The following is a 20,983-nucleotide window of genomic DNA, read 5'->3' on the forward strand; positions in this document are numbered from 1 at the left end:
GTCACTTCCACCTCTTTAGCGACCCCATGGGCTGTAGCCCACCAGGCTCCTCTATCCATGGGATTCTCCAGGCAAAAATACTGGAGTAGGTTGCCTTTTCCTTCTCCAAGGGGTCTTCCAGACCCAGGAATGGAACCTGTGTCTTGGGGTCTCCAGGCAGATTCTTTTACCTCTGAGGCACCAGGAAAGCCCTGATTCTTCTTTGACTCCTTGCTAGTTCCTGAAAGAAGCTCAGAGACACAAAAGGGATCTACCACCTACATCAACAGGGTTAAGGAAAGTATCAAAATGTCTTTTAGGAAACATCCATCCTGGCCCCAGATGCTAATAAATGATTTGCATCCTCTTGTCACTTTTGCTCTATCCTTTCCAGAACCTCACCATTCTGTGAGGTTTCTAGGAGAGAATAATCACCACCACCACCACCACCCACCAGTTAACATAAACTGAAACACATGTTGATGAGCTTATCGGTACTGACTAAATGACATTATCATTTAAACTACTTGGTTTTCAATTTTCTTCATTTTTCCATTAAAAATAAAAGGAAGAAGACATTGAAATGATTATCATTAAACTTCTCTCAGGAATATGTTTAGGTAAACAGGTTTGTTATTGGGTAAAACCTTGAAAAAAATGAAAGGGAAATTTTGGTGTACTTAAAAACTTTGTTCTCTTTGTTCAATTTTTTTTCCTTGGAGCTTTCAGATATTAATGAGCAGAAATCTGGGTTTCTCTTGCTTAAATCCTTCCATCATAATTTGTCATTTCAAAACACTAACAATAACATAGAAGTAGCTGGAGGAGAAATGCCTTTAGTGGCAGCTAGATTAATTTAGGAGCTGGATTGAATGTAACAGTTGCACAAAAAGTTGCACAGAAATAAATCTTAGTCTTGGTTTCATAAACATGAAGATTATAATATGGACAGGGCAGGTAATTGAGAGGTACTCTGACTTTCTGTTCAAAGAGTTTGCCCAGCAAAGAAATAGATTAACAGAGGCTATGCTCGAGAAAACATATATTAAGAAAAATGTTAAAAAAAAACACCCTTTCACAAGGGTGATGTACATTTTGATGTAGAATTGTGTTTCCAAGGGTGGATGTAGTTTAGGCTAGTTTTCTATGGGAAATAATAAAGAGTCATATCTTTAAAAACTATTTGTAATTCAGACTTTTCATTAACCTTCCATTTAGTATGATTGGTTTGTTTTTATTTACTGTATTTTATTTACCTGTTAACACCAGGCACAGCTCTGGCAATGTCAGACATGTGTCTGCTCTTTATTTTACGGCTAAACCTCTGGGATTTTTTTTAAGCAATTAAAAATTTCACAACTATTTTGCTTCCTTTTATATTTTTAGTTAATACTGTCTGTATTCAGAGATACTCACTAGAAAGAATGGAAAGGAGGGAAAAAAATACTTCTTTGAGAAGCGAATTTTTTGGTACTCTGAAAAAAACACTAGAAACAGGGTTGTTTTTCATCTGTCCTAATTCCCACTTGGAGAATACTCCCCATACACAGACACAATGAAGATTTACTCCGCAGTAATAAATACCTAAGCAGGCAGATGATGTGGGAACTTGTCATCGGCCTTCTGGAAAACGGACTACCAGTAGAAAGGGTTCTTCAGCTACGTGTTCGATCTTGCCCTCCACAATGCCTGTCTACAAAAAAAGTCTGCAGGGATGAATTAGCTTCCCCTGAAATCTCCCCCACTTAATGTGGATTGCCTAATGAGGTTGCCTCACATTACATACATCAGGGAGAAAAAAGTTCTCTTTTGGCCATTTTTATCTACTGATCCTTTTGCAAGGTTAACCTGTTTCTTACCAAACTTCAGAAATAAACTTTTATGCTGCATTCGACTACTGCATCCTAAACTATGTCTAGATTTAAATATGTGCTTTGTTTTTCTAATTTGCAACAGGAAATAGTGAACAGCTGACAGTTTCAGAAATGTCTGTTTTGCCTACGTAAAAAAAATTTTTTTTTATAATTTCAAATAAAAGTAAAGAATGTGCAGCCAAAAGTCCCAAAACACCGCCCCCCCCCAAAAAAAAACCCAAACATGGCAAATCTAGCCACTAAAACATAATCTGTTCCTGGCTTCACAAGGCTTTTGCAATTATAAACCTCCTTTTGCTCGCCCAACCGGTCCCTGGAAAAGTATTCATTTGTAACGAGCTTTGGACCAGGACTTTAAAAAAATCATTTTTTTTTTTAAGTCACGAGGACCTCTTAATTGTTGGTGACACAATCCAGCCTAGTCTTCGTACAGGCTTTATTTTTGCCAGTCGGATCACAACTTCCCGAGGAGCCCTCTCGGCCCGAAGGACCTCGCGGGAAGCCCAGTTGGCAGTTATTTTTATTTTTTTCCGCTCGCCACTAGGTTGCACTAGATGAAGGATGCTATAACAAACAGGCGTCATTTAGTTTACTTTTTCTTTTTTTTAATAGGGCCATCACGTGACAAGAGCGAGTAAGAGGAAAAAAATACCAAACGATCGGGTTTTTCTTCGAAATCCCTCTTAAATTGCCTTCCCTCAAAAGACCGAAAGAGCTGAATGGTATCAAATCCCGGTTGGCAGGTTTTTTCCCCGGGTTCCGCCTCACAGGCACCCTAATTCTCCTCTTTGAGGTTCCCTTCCACGCCACAACGATAAGCCAGGATCAAGTCCTCCATAAACTGGGGGTTTTCGCCAAAAAAGCCGAGGTAGCCCCCCGGGAAGGTCCCTATTTAGAGGTTTATCGGGAGGGGACTGAGCCTGACGAGGCTGCAGGGCCGCGAGGCCCCGCCCCCCCCGGGGTTCCCAGCACGCCCCGCGCGGGGAGGACGCGGCGGCGGGGGAGGGACGGAGGAAGGGGCGGAGCCATGGGGAGAGAAGGGTGTCGGTTTTGCGACAGGGGCGGTGCGGTGCGGAAGCGGAAGTGGAGGGTGCGCTTGGCGGCGGCGGCGGGAGCTGCGGAGTCGGGAATCAAAACAAAGGGCCTGGGGGGGCGGGGGGAAGGCGGCGGGGCCGGAATGTGAGCGGAGGTGGGGCCGACGGCTGAGGTGAGTTTGCTAGCAACGCTGGGAACTTGTCCCTGATGCTCTTCATGCTCTGGGCACCAGGCGGGAACGGGGGAGTGTATCCCCTCCTTCTGCCTATTGCCGGCGGGGGTGGGGGAGGTTGGCTAGACTGAGAAGCCATGGGACCCACCCGTCAGGCCCCCGCCAGAGGTGCGAGGTGCCTCCCTTTGTGGCCAGTTCACGACTGTCGTTGCAGCGTCGCTGCTGCCCTTTGGGGTTGTTTGGCTTCCTGACTACACTTGTCTCATTTCTCCCTGGAGGGCCCTTCAGGTGTGGAGAGCAGCCTTTCTAGGGGAGTGTGTACTGTTGGAAGTTTAAGAGAGGAAGAGAAGGGCTAGTGTTCTTGCAACCACCTCTAACGTTTTGCACCCTCCTCGGTCTACCAGCACTCCCTAGAGTGCAGCCTTTGGCTTGACCTACAGCACTGAGTTGTCTTAGGGTTGAATCCCTCCCACAGATTTAATTGTGGCACTGTGACACACTTTTTAGTTTCCGTGGCACCTTTCTGATACTACTTAGAGCTTTCCAGTTACATCTTTTGCACTTTCCAACATTTCTGAGTATAAATATTCTGTTTTGCATACAGGGAAGTTGTCCTAGACGTTTATTAAACTCTTCATTCAAGAATTACTGATGTGTGCCAGACAGCGTCCTAGGTGCAGGAGATACAATAATGAATAAAAAAACAACAACCCATGATCTATAAGTAAATACTATCCTGGAGTTTATATTTAAGTGAGGGAGACATAATAAAAGCAAGCAAATAAGATAATTTTAGAAAGAAGAGCTGTGAAAAGCAACAGAAAAACTCAGGGATGGGATGGGTAATACCGGGTGTTGAGGACTAGATTAGGTGTGGAGAGAAGGCCATTGCCAAGTTTTCTACTTCGTTGGTGTTGTTTAATCCTATGAAGGTGCTGCTGTTATCAGGCCTATTTTACACCTGGGATCTGAGGTTCAGAGAACTTGTTGTGCGTTGTCCAGATCTGCACAGATGGGAAGCAGCAGAATTGGGGATTAATACAAGGACAGCCTGACGTCACAGTCTGCTCTCAAGCACTATCTGAATTGCTTGAAGACTGAGCGATAATGGCAGGAGTGAGACACTCTCTCAAATGACGAAACAGAAGTTGCTTTGACCACCAATTTGCTATGACCAAATTACTTATCGTTCCCAGGAGCATTTAGGAAAATTTCTGGGTGCACATTTGTACTAGTATATTTTACTTTCTTTTGCTTGCATTGGACGATACCAAAGATACCTTGGTTGTGTGGGAAGAAGTGGACAAGCCTGGTTCTGTCCCTTTTCTATTAATAATTGTGTGATCTTGGGCAAATTACAAAACTACATTAAACCTGTTTGTTGTTGTTCAGACAGTAAGTTGTGTCTGACTCTTTGTGACCCCATGGGCTGTAGCCAGGCTTCTCTCTCTATGGTATTTCCCAGGCAAGAACACGGCAGTAGGTTGCCGTTTCTGCCGTTTCCTTTTTCAGGGGATCTTCCTGACCCAGGTATCGAACCAGTGTCTCCTACATTGGCATGCAGATTCTTTACCGCTGAGCCACCAGGGAAGCAAGCCTCCTTTTCCTCATTAAAAAGGTGGCCGATTTCTCCCTTGTCTTTCACACACATTTACTGTAGGAAAAAAGATGACATAAATGGATTGCATTTTCTGGTTGGGTCCATCATTGTATCCCTTGTGCCAAGCACAAGCCTGCTACATAGCAGATACTAAGTAAATGTTTGCTGAATGAGGAAATAAATGATCTTAAAGAAAAATGCCTTAGTTGGCTTCCTCTCAGAATTTGCCTTGAAGAAGCTTGAGAGAGCGTGTCAAAGTTGTGTGTATCACGAATATCCCAAATTCTTAGGCTCTAGAGAGGAGATTGTTAGGGGATATTTTGATAGATATATTGTTAGGGTCTGTATTTGATAGAAAGGACAAGTACCATAGTTTATTACCATCGTTGCAGTAACTTCGTCTCTGTCTCCAGATTAGCTCTGGGTTTTGTAGATGAATATTTGCTTTATTCATTCCCTCATTCAACAAATATTTATTTAGTATATACTATGTAGAAGGCTGTGCTTGGCACAGGACATATGGTAATGAAGACAAACAGATGGTGAGGTCCTTTATCTGGTTTTCTTTTCTCCACAGTAATGCTGTGAGGTGGACAGGGGAGAAATTATGGCAAATTTGACAGAGGAAGAAGTTTTGTAGTTTCCACATAAGGGCCAAATTGTAAATATTTTTGGCTCTGTGGGCTGTGTAGTCTCTATTGCAGAGAATCAACTCCGCAGTTGTAGTGCAAACACAGCCATAGAACTTAAATAAACATGGCTGTGTCTCAAAACTATTCATAGACACCGAAATCTGAATTTCATATAACTTTGTCACAAAATATAATCATTCTCTTGATTTTTCCCCAAGGATTAAAAATGTGAACTACATTCTTAGTTTGCAGGCCATTTAAATACAAGCAGTGGGCTGGTTTGGGCTATCGTTTTAGGCCATAGTTTGCCCCCCCCACCCCACCCCCCCGCTTTATGTGATTGGTTTTCTTAAGCTTAGACGTAGTGCTTATAGTGACTATAGAAGTGACTTCTCTCCCCTCACCCTACTATGTAGATGTTTAAATCTCTTGATAAGAAAATCTTATCTATATGCCCAGAAATTTCTGAAAGATAATGACCTCAAAATGGCCATTGTTGGTAAGAGGAGGTGGTGGTTGGGGTTTGGTGACGAGGGCTTGGAAATGAGGTTCAGTCGTCCTTATCACTGGCAGGCTGCCTCCACGCCCAATGGCTGCTATTGATTGCATCTGCTTTTATTGTACTGTTTCAAGAGTTGTATAGTGTTGCTGTGGAATAGCTACAGCACATCTGGAACTTGAGATGTGTCTGTTAGATTTTTGGTGGTATAGCAGATTCTACTTTCATAATAAGCAAACTGAAAGGTTGGTTCGATTTGTTCTGTGGCCGAATCAAATTCAGAGTCCACAGAGGGCACTTAATTTGGACCTTCCATGCTCAATATCAAAGACACAGTGAGATCAGTTGCTCTGAAATCAGTTTCACAATCTTACATAATTGAGAATGAGGACATGTAGTGGTTCTTTTACTCAAATTACGTGCTCTCTCCTGTTAACTTTTTCACTCTCCCAAGTAGAGTCTTTAGGGAGGGATAGTCAAAAAGAATTAAGAAATACTATATAGAAAAAGTCTACTTAGTGCTGGAGGACGTTGGCTCCAGCTCAGCGAAGCGGAGGGATATGCAGGTGTCCAAGATGCGGTGACCTCTCTCAAGCATGGCCGGAAAGAGGGCTCATCCAGAGTTCATTTTTGTTTGAAGAACTATGAAACATAAGGAATGGAAGATGACAAATTTTTTTTTAAAGTCAAATTGATATAGTTAGATTTCAAGTATGAGTAGTCAACCAAGTTTACCAGTTTTAGTAAGCTAGAATATGCTTTGATGCCAGGTTTCCTGGTAGCTCAGACGGTAAAGCATCTGCCTGCCAGTGTAGGAGACCTGACTTCGATCCCTGTGTCGGGAAGATCCCCTGGAGAAGGATATGGCAACCCACTCCAGTATTCTTGCCTGGAAAATCCCATGGACTGAGGAGTCTGGCAGGTTATAGTCCATGGGGTCGCAAAGAGCCAGCTGGACTGTGTGACTGACACTTTCACTTTTACAATATCCTTTGATAGCCATTCTGCTTTTGTTCCTTAAGATCTGAGCCATTATGGAGCCATTGCACCATAATTTTTTTTTTTTTAGCTTGGAAAACAATTACATTAATTTTTACTTTCCCACATCACTAATCATGGATATGAGTGGCTAAATCTTGTATCTCCATCAGGAAAGTGTAGTGCTACTGAGTGGCTGTTACATCCTATGGAAGACTCAGTCTTTGGTCCCAGTGTTAAAAGCACCCAGATTTGGCTGCATCAGCCCTGTTTGAAATGACCTATGCACCATAAATGTGCTTCCCTTGTGGCTCAGTAGTAAAGAATCCACGTGCAACGCAGGAGACACAGGTTCGATTCCTGGGTCAGAAAGATGCCCTAGAGAAGGAAATGGCAACCCACCCCAGAATTCTTGCCTAGGAAATCTTAGGAACGAGGAGCCTGGTGGGCTACAGTCTGTGGGTTCACGGAAGTCGGACACAACTTAGTGACTAAACAAAATGATGTGCCATAAATATAGTTGTAGTCTTATATTTCAGTAGTAAAATCTGTACTTATACAAATGAATAACATTGAAACCTCATTCTTAACAGGGTGGAAGAATGAAAGAAAAGAAAGATGAAAGAATGTTGAACCACTCCGCATGGCTGTATGATGGAAGGAAACGGAACTGAGAACCCCTGCAGTAGAACAATTGGATGGCTTCAACAAGATAATGATGCTAAGCCATGGCTTTGGAAATTCTCTAACTGCTTTTCTCGTCCTGAGCAAACGTTGCCACTTAGTCCCCAAACGGTAACTATGTGCAAGACTAAGGACATAGCAAATTCCTTATGCAAATAGATAAGCGATCCATTTGGTCTGGGGCAGTCTCTCGCCCTGGAGTCTGTGCTGAGTTTTCCCTTGTGTCCTGCTTATATTACTTCTTGTAGCACATTGTTGTAATTCCTGACTCAATGAGGATGCAGTTTTTTAAATCCTGTACTAATGAGTAACATTAGATGCTTTAAAGATGTGATGTTGAAATTTTGGGAAAGTTTGTTTCTCTAAGTCACAGATTCCAAAGACAAAAATCCACATTTTAGAGTAAAATGGGAGGAAAGTACAAAATAGATTTTATTTTACTGTAGCCTTCTGAATTTTATGTCTTAAACTCACAGAAAGCTCGTATGACCTTGTTGATGATCTTTTTCTACTCAGGATTTCTCTTGAATATTTAAATATATCTGAGACTTCCTTTTTTTGTCTTTTCATAACGCTGTTGACTTGATCTGACTTCATTTGCCGTATCATGTTATCACCTTTTTTTTTTCTCTTGTACTTGGAATTTAAATGAGACTTTACCATGAGTTTATATAAGAGTATTGATAACAGACTTAAAAAAAAAAATCAATTCCCTGTCATCTCCACATTTTCATTATATAGTTGCCTTTGTTGCATGGCATCAGTAACTGGAGTTATTTCAGAATTTCAGGGACCGTCTGCACTGAGGGCTGGCAGCTTCAGGCAGGGGTCCAGGGTGGCAGATCTGGGGCCTAAAGTTGTCACTTGACACAGACGTGCACCGTCACCTTTCTAGATCCAGAGTCTCGATTTTGTCAGTGGCACCCAGAATTGAATACATTCAGGAAGACCGACTCACAGTAGCCCTGCCCACGAGAGCCAGATCTAAATCCATCCGAATGCCAGTGAGTTCATTTCCAGCCTGAATTGTAATTACCACAAGGGTAGAACACACTCCTTTTAGAATGGTCAGACCATTGCTGTTACCTCCCTTTTGGAAAAAATCTTAACTGAAAGTCCACATTTCTCCCATATGAGTATACCCTCCCAGGTGAGTGTAAAATCAGCAGAAGGAGTGAAATCATAGCAGCCAGATGGACCCGTCTATGCTCTAAGGGATGAGTATGTCTCAGTCACTGTATCAGGGCATCCTCTTCATCTTAATTGTGTCTGCACTCAGCCAAGAAAATCTGTTGATTGGTTGGACACCCCCACCCCCGCCGCACCGTCTTTCAGTGGCCAGGTACTCTGCTGAGCGCTTTAGGTGCACTGTTTCTTCTTACCCTTCTCACAGATGTAATAGGTACATTCTGTTCCCAGTTGAAGGATGGCAGGATTGAAGCATGGAGAGGTTAGGTTAAGTCACTTACCCAAGGTCATAAAACTATTTAGTATCACATTCAAACCCAGGTCTCTGACCACAGGGCTATGCTATAATCTTAATAAATGGACCAGCCTCAAGTGTCTGTGTTGGAGACATATGATAAACTATTTCTCTTATGTCTGTTTCCCAGGTGGTTTCCTTATTACTCAGATTCTTTCCACTGGCTACAAAACAGTTGTGGGCGTTATGGCTTTAGGTCATGATGTCCCATGGTTTGCTAAATGTCATTAGTAACATGTTTAAGATCTATTCATAGATGGACCACTTGGGCAGATGGCCAATCTCATCCATAGTGTTTGATATCTTCTCCCCTGGAGGACTTTAATAAAACCACCTATGATCTGACTGCAAGAACTATTTAGTATTTTCCTTAAAGCGCTTTGCTCATAAGCTGTCTTTAGTGAATACTGTTGTGACTGTGTTGTTTTTCATACCTGCCACCTGTTTTGTCTGCAGAAGGCACTGAGAGGCAAGGGGAAGTTATCAAAGGGAAGCCAGTGAGACATGGATGGTTAACCAGGCTTGTTAAATATGTGAACAGACCCCCTCCCCCAGTCTCTTAAAATTCAGGAAGGACAGTCTTAATTTTTGTTGTCTGTCTCAGTGTTCACCTCCCACTGAGGAACGCTCCTGGTTTTAGCTGCCATTCCGTTTGTGTGGTTATGATCGAGTGATATAAATAAGGTTTGAACAGTGTTCATTTTTAATGCAGTCAATTGTGAGTAACCCCAAGTCACTGGCCTCATAAAATTAACTTGTGTTCTGGTCTTCTTTCCTCAGAAAGAGTACATGGAGAACAAGAAAGTTGCTGTGGAACTAAAGGATGTACCATCTCCCCTTCATGCTGGCTCTAAACTTTTCCCAGCAGTCCCACTTCCAGATATCCACTCTCTTCAGCAACCTAAAGTACAGCTTTCAACTGTCCCCAAAGTAAGCTGCTGTGCCCATTGCACTAATGACCCTTCCACTTCGCCAGTGCGTTTTGGTGGTGGCAGTGGCGGAGGGACTGGTAGCTTGGTTCCCCCGGGCGCCCTGTTAGACTCGCAGAGCACCAGGACAATCACGTGTCAGGTAGGGTCAGGGCTTGCTTTCCAGTCTGCACCTCCACTCCAGAATGCCTCAGCTAGGAACACCTTGGCCGGCGTTGCAAGCGACTTTCCCAGCATGTGTCTAGAAAGTAACCTCTCTTCCTGCAAGCACCTGCCCTGTTGTGGGAAGCTCCATTTCCAGTCGTGTCATGGTAATGTGCACAAGCTGCATCAGTTTCCGGCTCTCCAGGGCTGTTCTTCCTCTGCGGGCTATTTCCCCTGTTCTGATTTCACAAGTGGGGCTCCCGGGCACTTGGAAGAACACATTTCACAGTCGGAGCTCACGCCTCACTTATGCACCAACTCTTTGCACCTAAATGTGGTACCTCCAGTTTGTTTAAAGGGCTCACTTTACTGCGAAGACTGTCTCAACAAGGTTTGTATCTTTTTATTTGTTATGTTGGGTGCAGCTAAGGTTTGAAGAATGATTTTAAAAATAAAATGACTTCATCTTTTAAAAAAAAAAATCTTGGTTTTGTGGATGGGGTTGAAGATTCTTTCATGATGTGGCTTTCTCCCCATCAGCATAACTTCTTGTGGTTCAGAAAGAAAGCAAAGGGTACAATGGGAGGGACTGTTCAGAAGAGTGTAGTGTAATTATTCACTTCATGCTTTTAGAGTCTCCTGTAATAAATCTGTCTCCTACATGGGATCCTAGCTTGGCAAGGCTTGTGCTCTCTTGTTTTTAAAGGCTGGAGCGCAACTGGAATTTCTTAAAGCTAATGCTCACCTGATACATGGACCCATTCATGTAATATAGATGACTGCTTGTTGTCCTTTTGTAGTAATTGGGGGAACTTGAAATTTGGTCTCCATCACACCTGGAGTTCAAGTAAAGACTTTAACTTCCTTTTTTTGTGAAGTGTGTCTGAGGGTTTCTCCTGTAACAGACACATGCCCCAGAATGTAAAGGTCTAATTGTGTGACTCTCTTCCCTGATGATTTCAGGTCACTTTGGAAGTGAGTTTATGCTTTGGTAGTTCTGGGAAAGGTGATAGGAAAATACATTTTATCAGAGGTTAGCAGGTGGAAGGGAGAAACACTTAGACTGTGTTTTCAGTTGTTATGCGTAACTCTAGGTTCTGAAATAATATATCTGAAACCTCCTCTTTTTTAAAATAACAGCCGGCAAGAAATAGTATAATTGATGCTGCTAAAGTCTGGCCAAATATACCACCTCCAAATACTCAGACTGCACCTGTTACTGTTCCTCTGTGTAATGGCTGTGGAACCAAAGGTACAGGAAAGGAGACCACGTTGTTATTGGCGACCAGTCTAGGCAAAGCCGCTTCGAAATTTGGTAAATGACAGATTCGTATAAAATGCATATTTAAATAGTTTTCAATACCTGATACTAACACTGCACTTAACTGCCTTTAAAAGATTCCTTGTGGTTCTAAAACTCCTGTGTATGTGAGTCGCCATTTCCATCTCTTGGTAAAAATCTTCTTATCCTTATAGACTAGTAGGTCAGTTGCCATTTATGTTGAGCTGGGGCTATTTGAGATCAGAAGCTGTGTATAGAAAAATGGAAAGTATATGAGGAGAAATGAGTACTGGAGGGTACTTGGTGTCAACTTAGGTTCATAATCACACTTGTTTGTTGTATGTTGCTCAGACATAATTAGTATTTAGAAATGGCTGACAAAAAAACAATATTTGAAAACCTAAGATCATTTCCCCCTAAAGTAGCTGTTATGATATTTTATCTTTTAAAAAGATCTTTTCAAAAGTTGGACCAGATGTTATTGCAGTGTTAAAAGTCATTAAAAGTCAAGGGCTGTAACACCTTCACCATTCGTTTCATTGTTCTCCCACACTGAGTGAGGTGTGGGCCCAGCATGACGACAGGCCCCAGAGGGCCGTGTCCAGTCACCTGTGTATTAGCGTTGAGGAGCATACCTGGTCAGCGTGAGGATGGCTCGCACTTTGTGATGGATTGATTGCGGGCCTAAAGTAAATTGACCTTTGGATTTGTTCTCTCTTGAAAAAGGAATTAACACTTAGAGATACTTTGGCAACTTGGGGTTGTCTTACTGGGCCAGCCAGTGAGGTTGGCATCCTTAAATTTAACATCAATTTATAATTTCATTTTCCTGCCCCTGGGAACGATAGGTAGCTACCTGTTGTCTTTAATATCTTAACCAGTTTTTTGCTGTGTGTAATCAAAGGTGTTCACATTTCTCAAGGGTCACCAGAAGTTGCGCTAGCCGGACAGATGCTAGAGAACTTACCCCCCATTGGGGTTTTTTGGGATATTGAAAACTGCTCAGTCCCGTCTGGCCGCTCAGCTACTGCAGTTGTACAGAGAATCCGGGAGAAGTTTTTTAAAGGCCACAGAGAAGCAGAATTCATTTGTGTATGTGACATCAGTAAAGAAAATAAAGAAGTTATTCAAGAGCTGAATAATTGCCAGGTAGATAAAAATTCTTTTTTCTTTTTTTTTTTAATCTCAGTAGAAGAATAAGCACATGATTTTTTTTTTTAAGAACTCCAGTTGAAAATTTGTTATTAATCGTATGTTTGTGCTAAGTTGGTAAATAAAGAAACAAGGAAGAGATTATTTCTGTAAGTACCTGAAATCATTTAATCACATCTGATTTTTTAGCAAGTCTGCTTCTGTGTGACTCGCGCTTCCCTAGTATAGTGATTCCATGTGCATCATTTCCTTTGATGCTCATAACTGCTCTGTGACTGCTCAGAGGATTTATGGTTTGGAATTTACGAATGAAAGGGCCCAAGAGGTTAAGCAACTCTTTTAAGATCACACTGCCAGTGAGTGGATGAACTTGGATTTAAATCCAGATTGACCTCCAAGTCTGTTCTCTTAAGCTGGAAGCGAATAACAAACACAGCCCTGAGTCTCTCCTTAATCATAGATTAAATCTCTGCCACCCACACGTTGTTAGCAAAAGATGCTCGAGAGAGCTAATTTAACTACTTCAGATTTCACTTTCTATTCTGAAAGGGGGATGGATGAAGTGCAAAAGCAGAAGATTAGAGATGAAAGTAGGGATAATAATGAATCCAGTTAATTTGTCTGGAGAGCTGAATGTGAAATTATTGAGATTTGATTGTAATTTTTTTTTTTTCCCCATCCCTGAGTGGCAGTGGAAATCAAAGGTTCCTCAAGAACTGTCTATTAAGATGTGGGCAGAATGTGTAGTGATTTTCTAACCTCAGCTCTTTCTCATTTGTCCTTATTATAAATTAATGCAGGTAACCGTTGCCCACATCAATGCTACTGCAAAGAATGCTGCTGACGACAAGCTCCGCCAGAGCCTCCGAAGGTTTGCAAATACTCACACTGCTCCTGCCACTGTGGTTCTCGTGTCAAGTAAGTGTAAAAACAATCTGCTAATTTCAGCTAAACTCTCTATGTGTGAATTATCATAGAAGCCAGAATATGTTAAAATATGCCCCCAAATATGCTGAAATACATGGGACATGCTTATGCTTACCTTTGAAAACTGTTAAAAAAAAAAAAAAGTGGATCTACGTGGATTTCTGTAATTTTCTCCTGGGAATTCGAGTAAGGATTCTTACAGGGCCAAGTTTATTAAAGAAATGTAATTTTTTTTTTATTTAAGTCCTGGGCCCCGTTTTGCTTATTTAAAAGAAAAATCCAAGATGAAGTTGGGGCTCCCCAGAACATTAATATTTGTTCCTTTTTACTACTAAAAGTAATGTGTCTTGGGAGTTCAGCATGAGTCTATGGTAAAATTGTCTTACCGTGTTAATTCTTCTGATATGAAATGTGTTCCTATTCTAAAAAAAGGGTCGGGGGGCCACTTTGAATACAGTCCTGCTGTTCCTTTCTTCTCAGTGGGTATTACTGGAGATGCCTCTCTGTCAAGTGTTTCTAATCTTTGGAGATGGGGGTGGGCTGTACCCTGTCTTTCAGCTGATGTCAATTTCGCATTGGAACTTAGTGACCTGAGACACAGGCATGGTTTCCATATAATTTTGGTCCATAAAAACCAGGCCTCAGAAGCACTGCTGCATCACGCCAACGAGCTGATCAGATTTGAAGAATTCATTTCTGACCTGCCCCCCAGGTTACCACTAAAAATGCCAGTAAGTGGGTTTGTTTTCTTTCTGCTGTAATCTAGTTAAGACTGTGAAGACTCAAGACAGTCCTCCATAATGGATGTCCAAGCCCAGGTGAGGGTGTTCTTTGTAGTAGGCTGGCTAGATTTTGAAATAGGCCCAGAAACTTTCCATTCTCTTAACAAATATACAGAGAACTGATATGTGAATTTTTTTGGTTTTGTTTTCATTTTTTTGTTTGTGCTGAGTCTGTGTTGCTGCTTGTGGGCTTTCTCTAGTTGCAGCGAGCAGGGGCTACTGTTTGTTGCAGTGCACGGGCTTCTCACTGTGGTGGCTTCTCTGGTTGCAGAGCACAGGCTCTAGGCGCTCAGTTTTCAGTAGTTGCAGCACTCGGACTCAGTAGTTGTGGCGCACGGGCCTAGTTGTTCCATGGCATGTGGAGTCTTCCTGGAGCAGGCATTAAACCCATATCCCCTGCATTAGCAGGCAGATACTTATCCATTGTACCACCAGGGAAACCCAGTGTGTGAATTTTGCTTTTATATTTTTCAAACTGTCACAGGAAACTGACTTTTAGATTCACCTTACTGACAACCACTTGCCAGTTAGCAGTGTTGTGTGTCAGGGTATAGCAGTAATGGAATGAGAGTTACTACTATTTTTGCCCAAGTTTTAAGGGTCAAGAATATGATGATGGTTTGCATATATCGGTGTGGTTGGAGGCAAATAAGCAGAATGATTATACAGTTGTGACACTTAATCCTGAAGTTCCAGCTGGCCTCTGAGCCTGTCTTCTCTGGTTGCAGACCCTGCCATGCACGAGCACAATCAAGAGTAGTGGGCACTACACCTGTCACCCTGATAAGCCACTTAATAGGAGAATGTGCACGTGTTTCTAGCAAGATGAGCATTTCTCACAGTCTTGATTTAGGATAAGGTGTTTACTAGGACACTGAACTTGTGTTTAAGCTGTTTGGAGAATATATATGGCTTCCCTGGTGGCTCAGATGGTAAAGAATCCGCCTGCAATGCAGGAGAGTCGAGTTCCATCCCCAGGTCAGGAAGATCCCCTGGAGAAGGGAATGGCAACCCATGCCAGTATTCTTGCCTGGAGAATCCCATGGACAGAGGAGCCTGGTGGGCTGCAGTCCCTGGGGTCACAAACAGTTGGTCATGCTGCTGCTAAGTCGCTTCAGTCGTGTCCGACTCGGTGCGACCCACTGAGCGACTAACACACGTTAATAATGATAGAAAGAAGCTGTAGCGTGGATGGTCCAGAGGGTGGGCAGTCCCATTCATGAAATGCAGTTTTAACATACTTTAATGACTTGAGAGTTACAGAAGCACTTTAGGAATGATCTCACCCAACCTAGTTTTAGTGAAGAGGAAGTCAGCACCTTGGAAAAAAAAGCAAGCCACTGGAGGTCCCACCATGATTGCCTCCAGATTCAGGCGCTTGCAGTGCTGGTCCCTCTGCACACACGGATACCCAGTGAGATCAGGGCCTGGCCTGAGATTAAACACATGCTTAGGATGGTCTGCAGTTGGCAATACCTGTTTCAAGCTTTGGAGCTGCACCCCTAATTCACTTTTGTCGTTATTCCTTATGTCTTCTGGCTGTAGCTACATTTCCTCCCTTTGCTTCTATTTGGCACTCCCTGTTTTAATCTGGAAGGCCTTTAAGTTAAATGTAGTATCTTAGGTGAGAGGTTACCCATTGTAGAGATCCTTTTTCCTTATGATTAAAAAAAAAACCTGATTATTCAGAACATTTAATCTTGCCACATGTTTTTTCTGATTCACCAGAGTGACAATTTTAGGTACATTTCTTCTTTTTTTTTTTCTGTGTTTTCAATCCAAGTATGTGTACCCTTTCCCATGGAAATCTCTGTTCTCCCTCCCCCGAGGTCACTGTAGTTTGGAGAGGTCATTGTTCTTTGTAATTGAGTGTGAGCCCCTGAGCCCACGTGTTTTAACACTTTGTCTGTGTCCACAGTGCCACACTCTGCTCTACGTTTATAACCTACCAGCCAACAAAGACGGCAAGAGCATCAGCAACAGGCTCAGACGCCTGTCCGATAACTGTGGTGGGAAAGTGCTGAACATCACAGGCTGCAGCGCCATCCTCCGCTTCATAAACCGAGACAGCGCGGAACGGGCTCTGAAGCGAATGGAAAATGAAGATGTTTTTGGTAACAGGATCGTCGTGTCATTTACTCCAAAAAGCGGCGAACTCTGTGAAACCAAGAGTTCAAACGCAACTGCTGATAAAGTGAAGTCTCCCAAGAAACTTAAGAATCCAAAACTGTGCCTCATCAAAGATGTAAGTGAGTCACCTTCCAGTGCCAGAGCCGCACCTGGAAAAGGGTCGCAGGCAAATTCTGGATCTGCTCCCAAAAACACCAACGTGAAAAGTTTACAGGTAGTTGTGACCCCTCTTGCTTTCTGAACTTTATGCTAGGTTTGCTTTCGTGGTCTCTCTGTTTTACCTGCTCACCTGCTTTTGGTGTGTCTATACTTTTTTTGTTTTCCTACATTTTCGAGGCTGTTTGAAGTCAGGTGTTTCCTGTACAAGGTCTGACGCAGCTTGGAGACTTTAACTATTAAACTCCCTTGCTCTTGTCTCTCTTAAGGAGCTGTGCCGCCTGGAGTCGAAGACTGGCACTCGAAGCAGCGAGCCCCAGCAAGGCCATCTGAGGCCCGGGGTGCCTCCTCACAGAAACTCAAGTGCTGCAGTGCCCACGCCTAAAACCCCAGGGTTGGCAGAATCTGTTTACAAAACCAATCCCAAGTAGGTTCCCTTACTCTCCCTCGTAGCTGCTTGTATTGATGTGAAGGGAAACAAGTGACCTCTTGCCTGCAATGTTTCCCTCCACCAGGAAAGAGAACCTCAGCGCCCGCAGTGTTACCAGTTCTCCTGTGGAGAAAAAAGAGAAAGAGGAGACTCTGTTCCAAGTGAGTTACCCATCTGCTTTTAGCAAGTTGATCGCATCCAGACAAGTGAGTCCCCTGCTCACGGCTCAGCCTTGGTCTTCTCGGTGAGTGGGTCTTGATCTGTGGTGTGGTTGTAGGCAGTAGAAGGGCCTATGAAGTAATCTGTTTATTCAACAGAATTCAAGCAATACAGAACTGCATAATTAAAAGAGAAATCTTCGTACTACATATAAAATAGGTAGCTAATGAGAACCTGCTGTACAGCACAAGCAACTCTACTCAATGCTCTTGGTGACTGAAATGGGAAGGAAATCCAAAATAAGAAGGGATAGCTGACCTTGCTGTATAGTAGAAACTTAACATGACATTGTAAAGCAACCTTACTTCTCCAGTACAAATTTATAGTAAAAATTTTAAAAATTAAAAATGTTTGAACCATAAAAAGTAATAAAAATAAAAGAGAAAGCTTCCACCGCTCTTCTGCCAGTTCCCTTTTCCTCGGGTAACATTTGGGGGATCGCTTCTTGCCTTTCTCCATCCTCCATGTGGGAGTCTTGGTAAGCCGAGGTCAGAGAAGCCTGTCCTGGAGTCCTTGGCCAGTGATGGGGGGCACATTAAGATGTCTTTACTACGTCCATATCACTTCATCACTTCATTGGACTGAGAAAGAGGCCCAAACTGACATGCATTGGTTCTTTTTATTCATAGGGTAATTATTGGAAACTGTTTGGGAAACAAAGGTCTCTGTAAACATCTGTGTAACACCTTATTTAAGCTTTCTGAATTTACTCTGAGTAATTCTGGAAGCTCGGAAAACAAAAGGAGCCGTAAGGCCATGTTAGGTCTCATGAGCTCCTGCTAGCATTGTAGTTATTCTGCTGGGTTGGGGAAAACTCACTGTTGAAAGTTTGAACCTGTAAAATGGTGTCTGCAAATTGATGTAAAAGTTTTCCTCCCAGGGAGAAAAGCCACAGCATATGAGCAAGAATATCTGGCTTTTTCAGAGTGGGGAGAGGGTAAATGGCTGACGTTGGTATCACAGGCTGATTTCCTAAGAATAAATACCCAAAGTGGAAAATGAATTCATCAGGCCTGCCTGTAATTTCTGCCTTTAGTTTTAAATAATCCAACAAAAGAATGTTTGATGTTAAGTAAAATTTTTGTTGTTGTTGTTAATCAGGATGTCAACCGACAGTACTTCTGACAATGAGTCTAATCAGTGTGATGTTTTAAGAAAAAGCACATTTGAGGACCAAACTGTATTTCGGAAAGCAGTTTTTAATGTAGTTTCAAGCAAAATCTAAATGACATAAACTGAATAAATAGAATAACAGTTTTAAAACAGTTTTTAAGCCTCACTCCATACGTTTTAAGCAGGAGTCTGTCTCCAAACCTCTTAAACAGAGCATCCCCGCTTGCTTTCAACGCTGCACATTCGAGCATTGGTGCCGACTGCCCAGACCCATTCGCGCATGGTGTTGACGTCCAGATCAGCAACCTGGACTACAGGTTGTCCCGGAAGGAACTGCAGCAGCTCATGCAGGAAGCATTTTCTAGGCACGGCAAGGTAACCTTTTCACTCTCTTGTCTCTGTTCTACCCCTTGCTGCATTTCAAGATGAGCGCACTTGACGCAGCACACATAACCACAGGCAGGCGGTAAGCGTGGCTTCACGAGTTTGAACGCCTTCTTTTTTCACTCGGGTCTCCTCGTGCTGGTGCTGTATGTTCAGTTTTTAGGACACAGCCCCAGGGAGCAAGAAGCCTGGCAGAGACGTACTTGTGGGCTCGGGCAGGGATATAAGTGGCTCTTTGGGAAATAAAACACGGATGGATTTTAGTTAGCTCTGGCAGGTAAAATACAGAAACAGGATTCTAAAATGATGTTGGCTGTTTTTGTTTGTTCATCTTACAGTGTCTGATTCAGTTTTTAGGTGTAGGTTGCTAAAAAAATGCACCTTTTGCTGGTTCTTAAACTGGCTCTGCCCCAGTTTTGGCAGGATCTGGAGAAGACTCAGTGTGTCTTGGCCCCTGAACCTGCCTTGGAGAGCTCTGTGTGCCAGAGCACAGGCCGGCCAGGCTGCTGTCACACCCCTGAAGGTCACCCATCCTAGCTTGCTTCCGTTGTGGTCGGCGGAAGTGTGGAGTTCAGACAGGTTCCCTCACGGCAGCATTGAAGTCCACAAGCGAGTTCCTTAGTGAGTGACCTTCAGTTTCAAGAGGATACGGTTCTGGTAGATTGGCGTTCTGTTTTCTTTTTACTGCTGCAGGTGAAGAGTGTTGAGCTCAGCCCCCACACAGATTATCAGCTCAAAGCTGTGGTTCAGATGGAGAACTTACAAGAAGCTATCGGTGCGGTGACTAGCCTCCACAGATACAAAATTGGCAGCAAGAAAATCCTGGTCTCACTTGCCACAGGAGCTGCTAATAAATCACTCTCTTTACTGAGGTAAAGAACAAGCTGTTTATTTCAAAAATGTTATTTTTGGCCCAGAAACAATTTTAGAAATAATAAAAATAGATTTTATCCAATCCCCAACCCTCTTGTGATGCCCATATATACAGTAATACTTTTTCCCCGCTCCCTTGATAGAGTTAGAAATAAGGTAGAAGTTAGTAATAAGCTAACTAGAATAATTTACTCTTGTTCAAGTCATTAATCAAAGATGAATCTCAGTTTAATCTTGGCAGGCATTTAAGAGTAAAATAATATGCCACATATCCAGAACAGGTTCTAAAAATAGTGGACCTCTACAGCAAAAGTTTATAAGCCTAGAAAGTCTGGAATACTACCTTCCAATTTTAGTAGAAGGTAGATTTGTCTATAAGGGGTAAATCTACAAAATTCTATGCTCTCAACTTGCAGGTACATCTTCAATGTCAAATAGACACCCAGCCCCATACATCTACATTATAATCAAATTAATCTTAGGAGTCTGGTGATGGTTTTATTCATAATATGCTTTTGACGTAGAGCACTGTTTAAGTTTTAGGTGTACAGCATAATGATTTGTGCACCAGTAATTAATATACTGTTGTCAGTCAATTAAACTTCAAAAAAACAAGCAAACTCACAGAAAAAAAGTGATTAGCTTTGTAGTTACTAGAAGTCGGGGGTGGGGAGTAATTGAATAAAGGTGGTCAAAAGGTACAAACTTCCAGTTATAAGATAACCCAAGTACTAGGAATGTAATGTACAACATGATTAATACCCTTAACACTGCTGTCATGCATGAAAGGTGTTAGGAGAGTATACCAAAAGAGTTCTCATCACAAGGGGGAACATTCTTTTTCTTTTATTTTGTATCTGGATGAGATGATGGATGTTCACTTAACTGATTGTGGTAATTTCACAACATATCCAAGTCAAAACTTCACCATTATTTTAAGTTATTTTTTTATTTCCTCGAATAAAAATAATACTCATTGAAGAAAATTTGGAAATTTCAGGAACATAAAAGAAGCTGGGGACAGAAGAATCATCCATAATCCTATGGCTCAAAGTCAGTCACTCTTAAGGGTATTCAGTTGTGTATCTTCAGCTGTGGGGAGTCCTCTCCCATCTGTCTGATAGAACTGCCCTGTGGCAGGAGACAGGCAGGCTCATCTGCCCTTTGCTTTCTGATACACAGGTGTGGAAAGCTCTGCTTGAGTCTGATAAAAGTCCCAGTGTATGATTAAATATTCTTTAATTGCCATGTTCCTAAAGTCCATTCTTTTAAGTTTTTGTGCAAGCTCAAACTCTGAGAATAAATGAGTATATTTATTTTGTGTACACACTGTGTTAATTAAATGAACTCTTGTTTTTAAAAACAACTCGGAGCAGAGGAAGACATCTATTCTCTAATGGACTAACCGTTTTTCTTGCAGCGCAGAAACAATGTCCATTCTTCAGGATGCTCCTGCCTGTTGTCTGCCTCTTTTTAAATTTACAGATATCTATGAAAAAAAGTAAGTGAGGGTTGTTGTCATTGAT

General features: G+C 42.3%; 1 protein-coding gene across 10 annotated transcripts in view; it reads left to right on the plus strand.

Moving 5' to 3' along the window:
* Nucleotides 1–2,932: 2,932 nt before the first annotated feature.
* Nucleotides 2,933–20,983, plus strand: part of MARF1 (meiosis regulator and mRNA stability factor 1) — a 39,369-nt gene continuing 21,318 nt past the window's right edge. Inside the window, exons 1-13 of one of the 10 annotated variants that reach the window (XM_081556305.1) lie at nt 2,933–3,060; nt 7,363–7,564; nt 9,717–10,404; nt 11,150–11,324; nt 12,214–12,440; nt 13,244–13,361; nt 13,929–14,101; nt 16,071–16,496; nt 16,708–16,865; nt 16,954–17,112; nt 18,386–18,575; nt 19,278–19,456; nt 20,878–20,958. In XM_081556305.1, coding sequence (XP_081412431.1) covers nt 12,243–12,440; nt 13,244–13,361; nt 13,929–14,101; nt 16,071–16,496; nt 16,708–16,865; nt 16,954–17,112; nt 18,386–18,575; nt 19,278–19,456; nt 20,878–20,958 — 1,682 coding nt within the window. In that variant the 5' untranslated portion in view covers nt 2,933–3,060; nt 7,363–7,564; nt 9,717–10,404; nt 11,150–11,324; nt 12,214–12,242. The remainder of the gene's footprint in view (nt 3,061–7,362; nt 7,565–9,716; nt 10,405–11,149; nt 11,325–12,213; nt 12,441–13,243; nt 13,362–13,928; nt 14,102–16,070; nt 16,497–16,707; nt 16,866–16,953; nt 17,113–18,385; nt 18,576–19,277; nt 19,457–20,877; nt 20,959–20,983) is intronic. The other 9 variants (XM_081556295.1, XM_081556296.1, XM_081556297.1 and 6 more) reach the window with 9 other exon arrangements.

The sequence above is a fragment of the Giraffa tippelskirchi genome, chromosome 13 (genome assembly GCF_054371585.1).
Source record: "Giraffa tippelskirchi isolate mGirTip1 chromosome 13, T2T-mGirTip1v1.2.pri, whole genome shotgun sequence".
Lineage (NCBI taxonomy): Eukaryota > Metazoa > Chordata > Mammalia > Artiodactyla > Giraffidae > Giraffa > Giraffa tippelskirchi.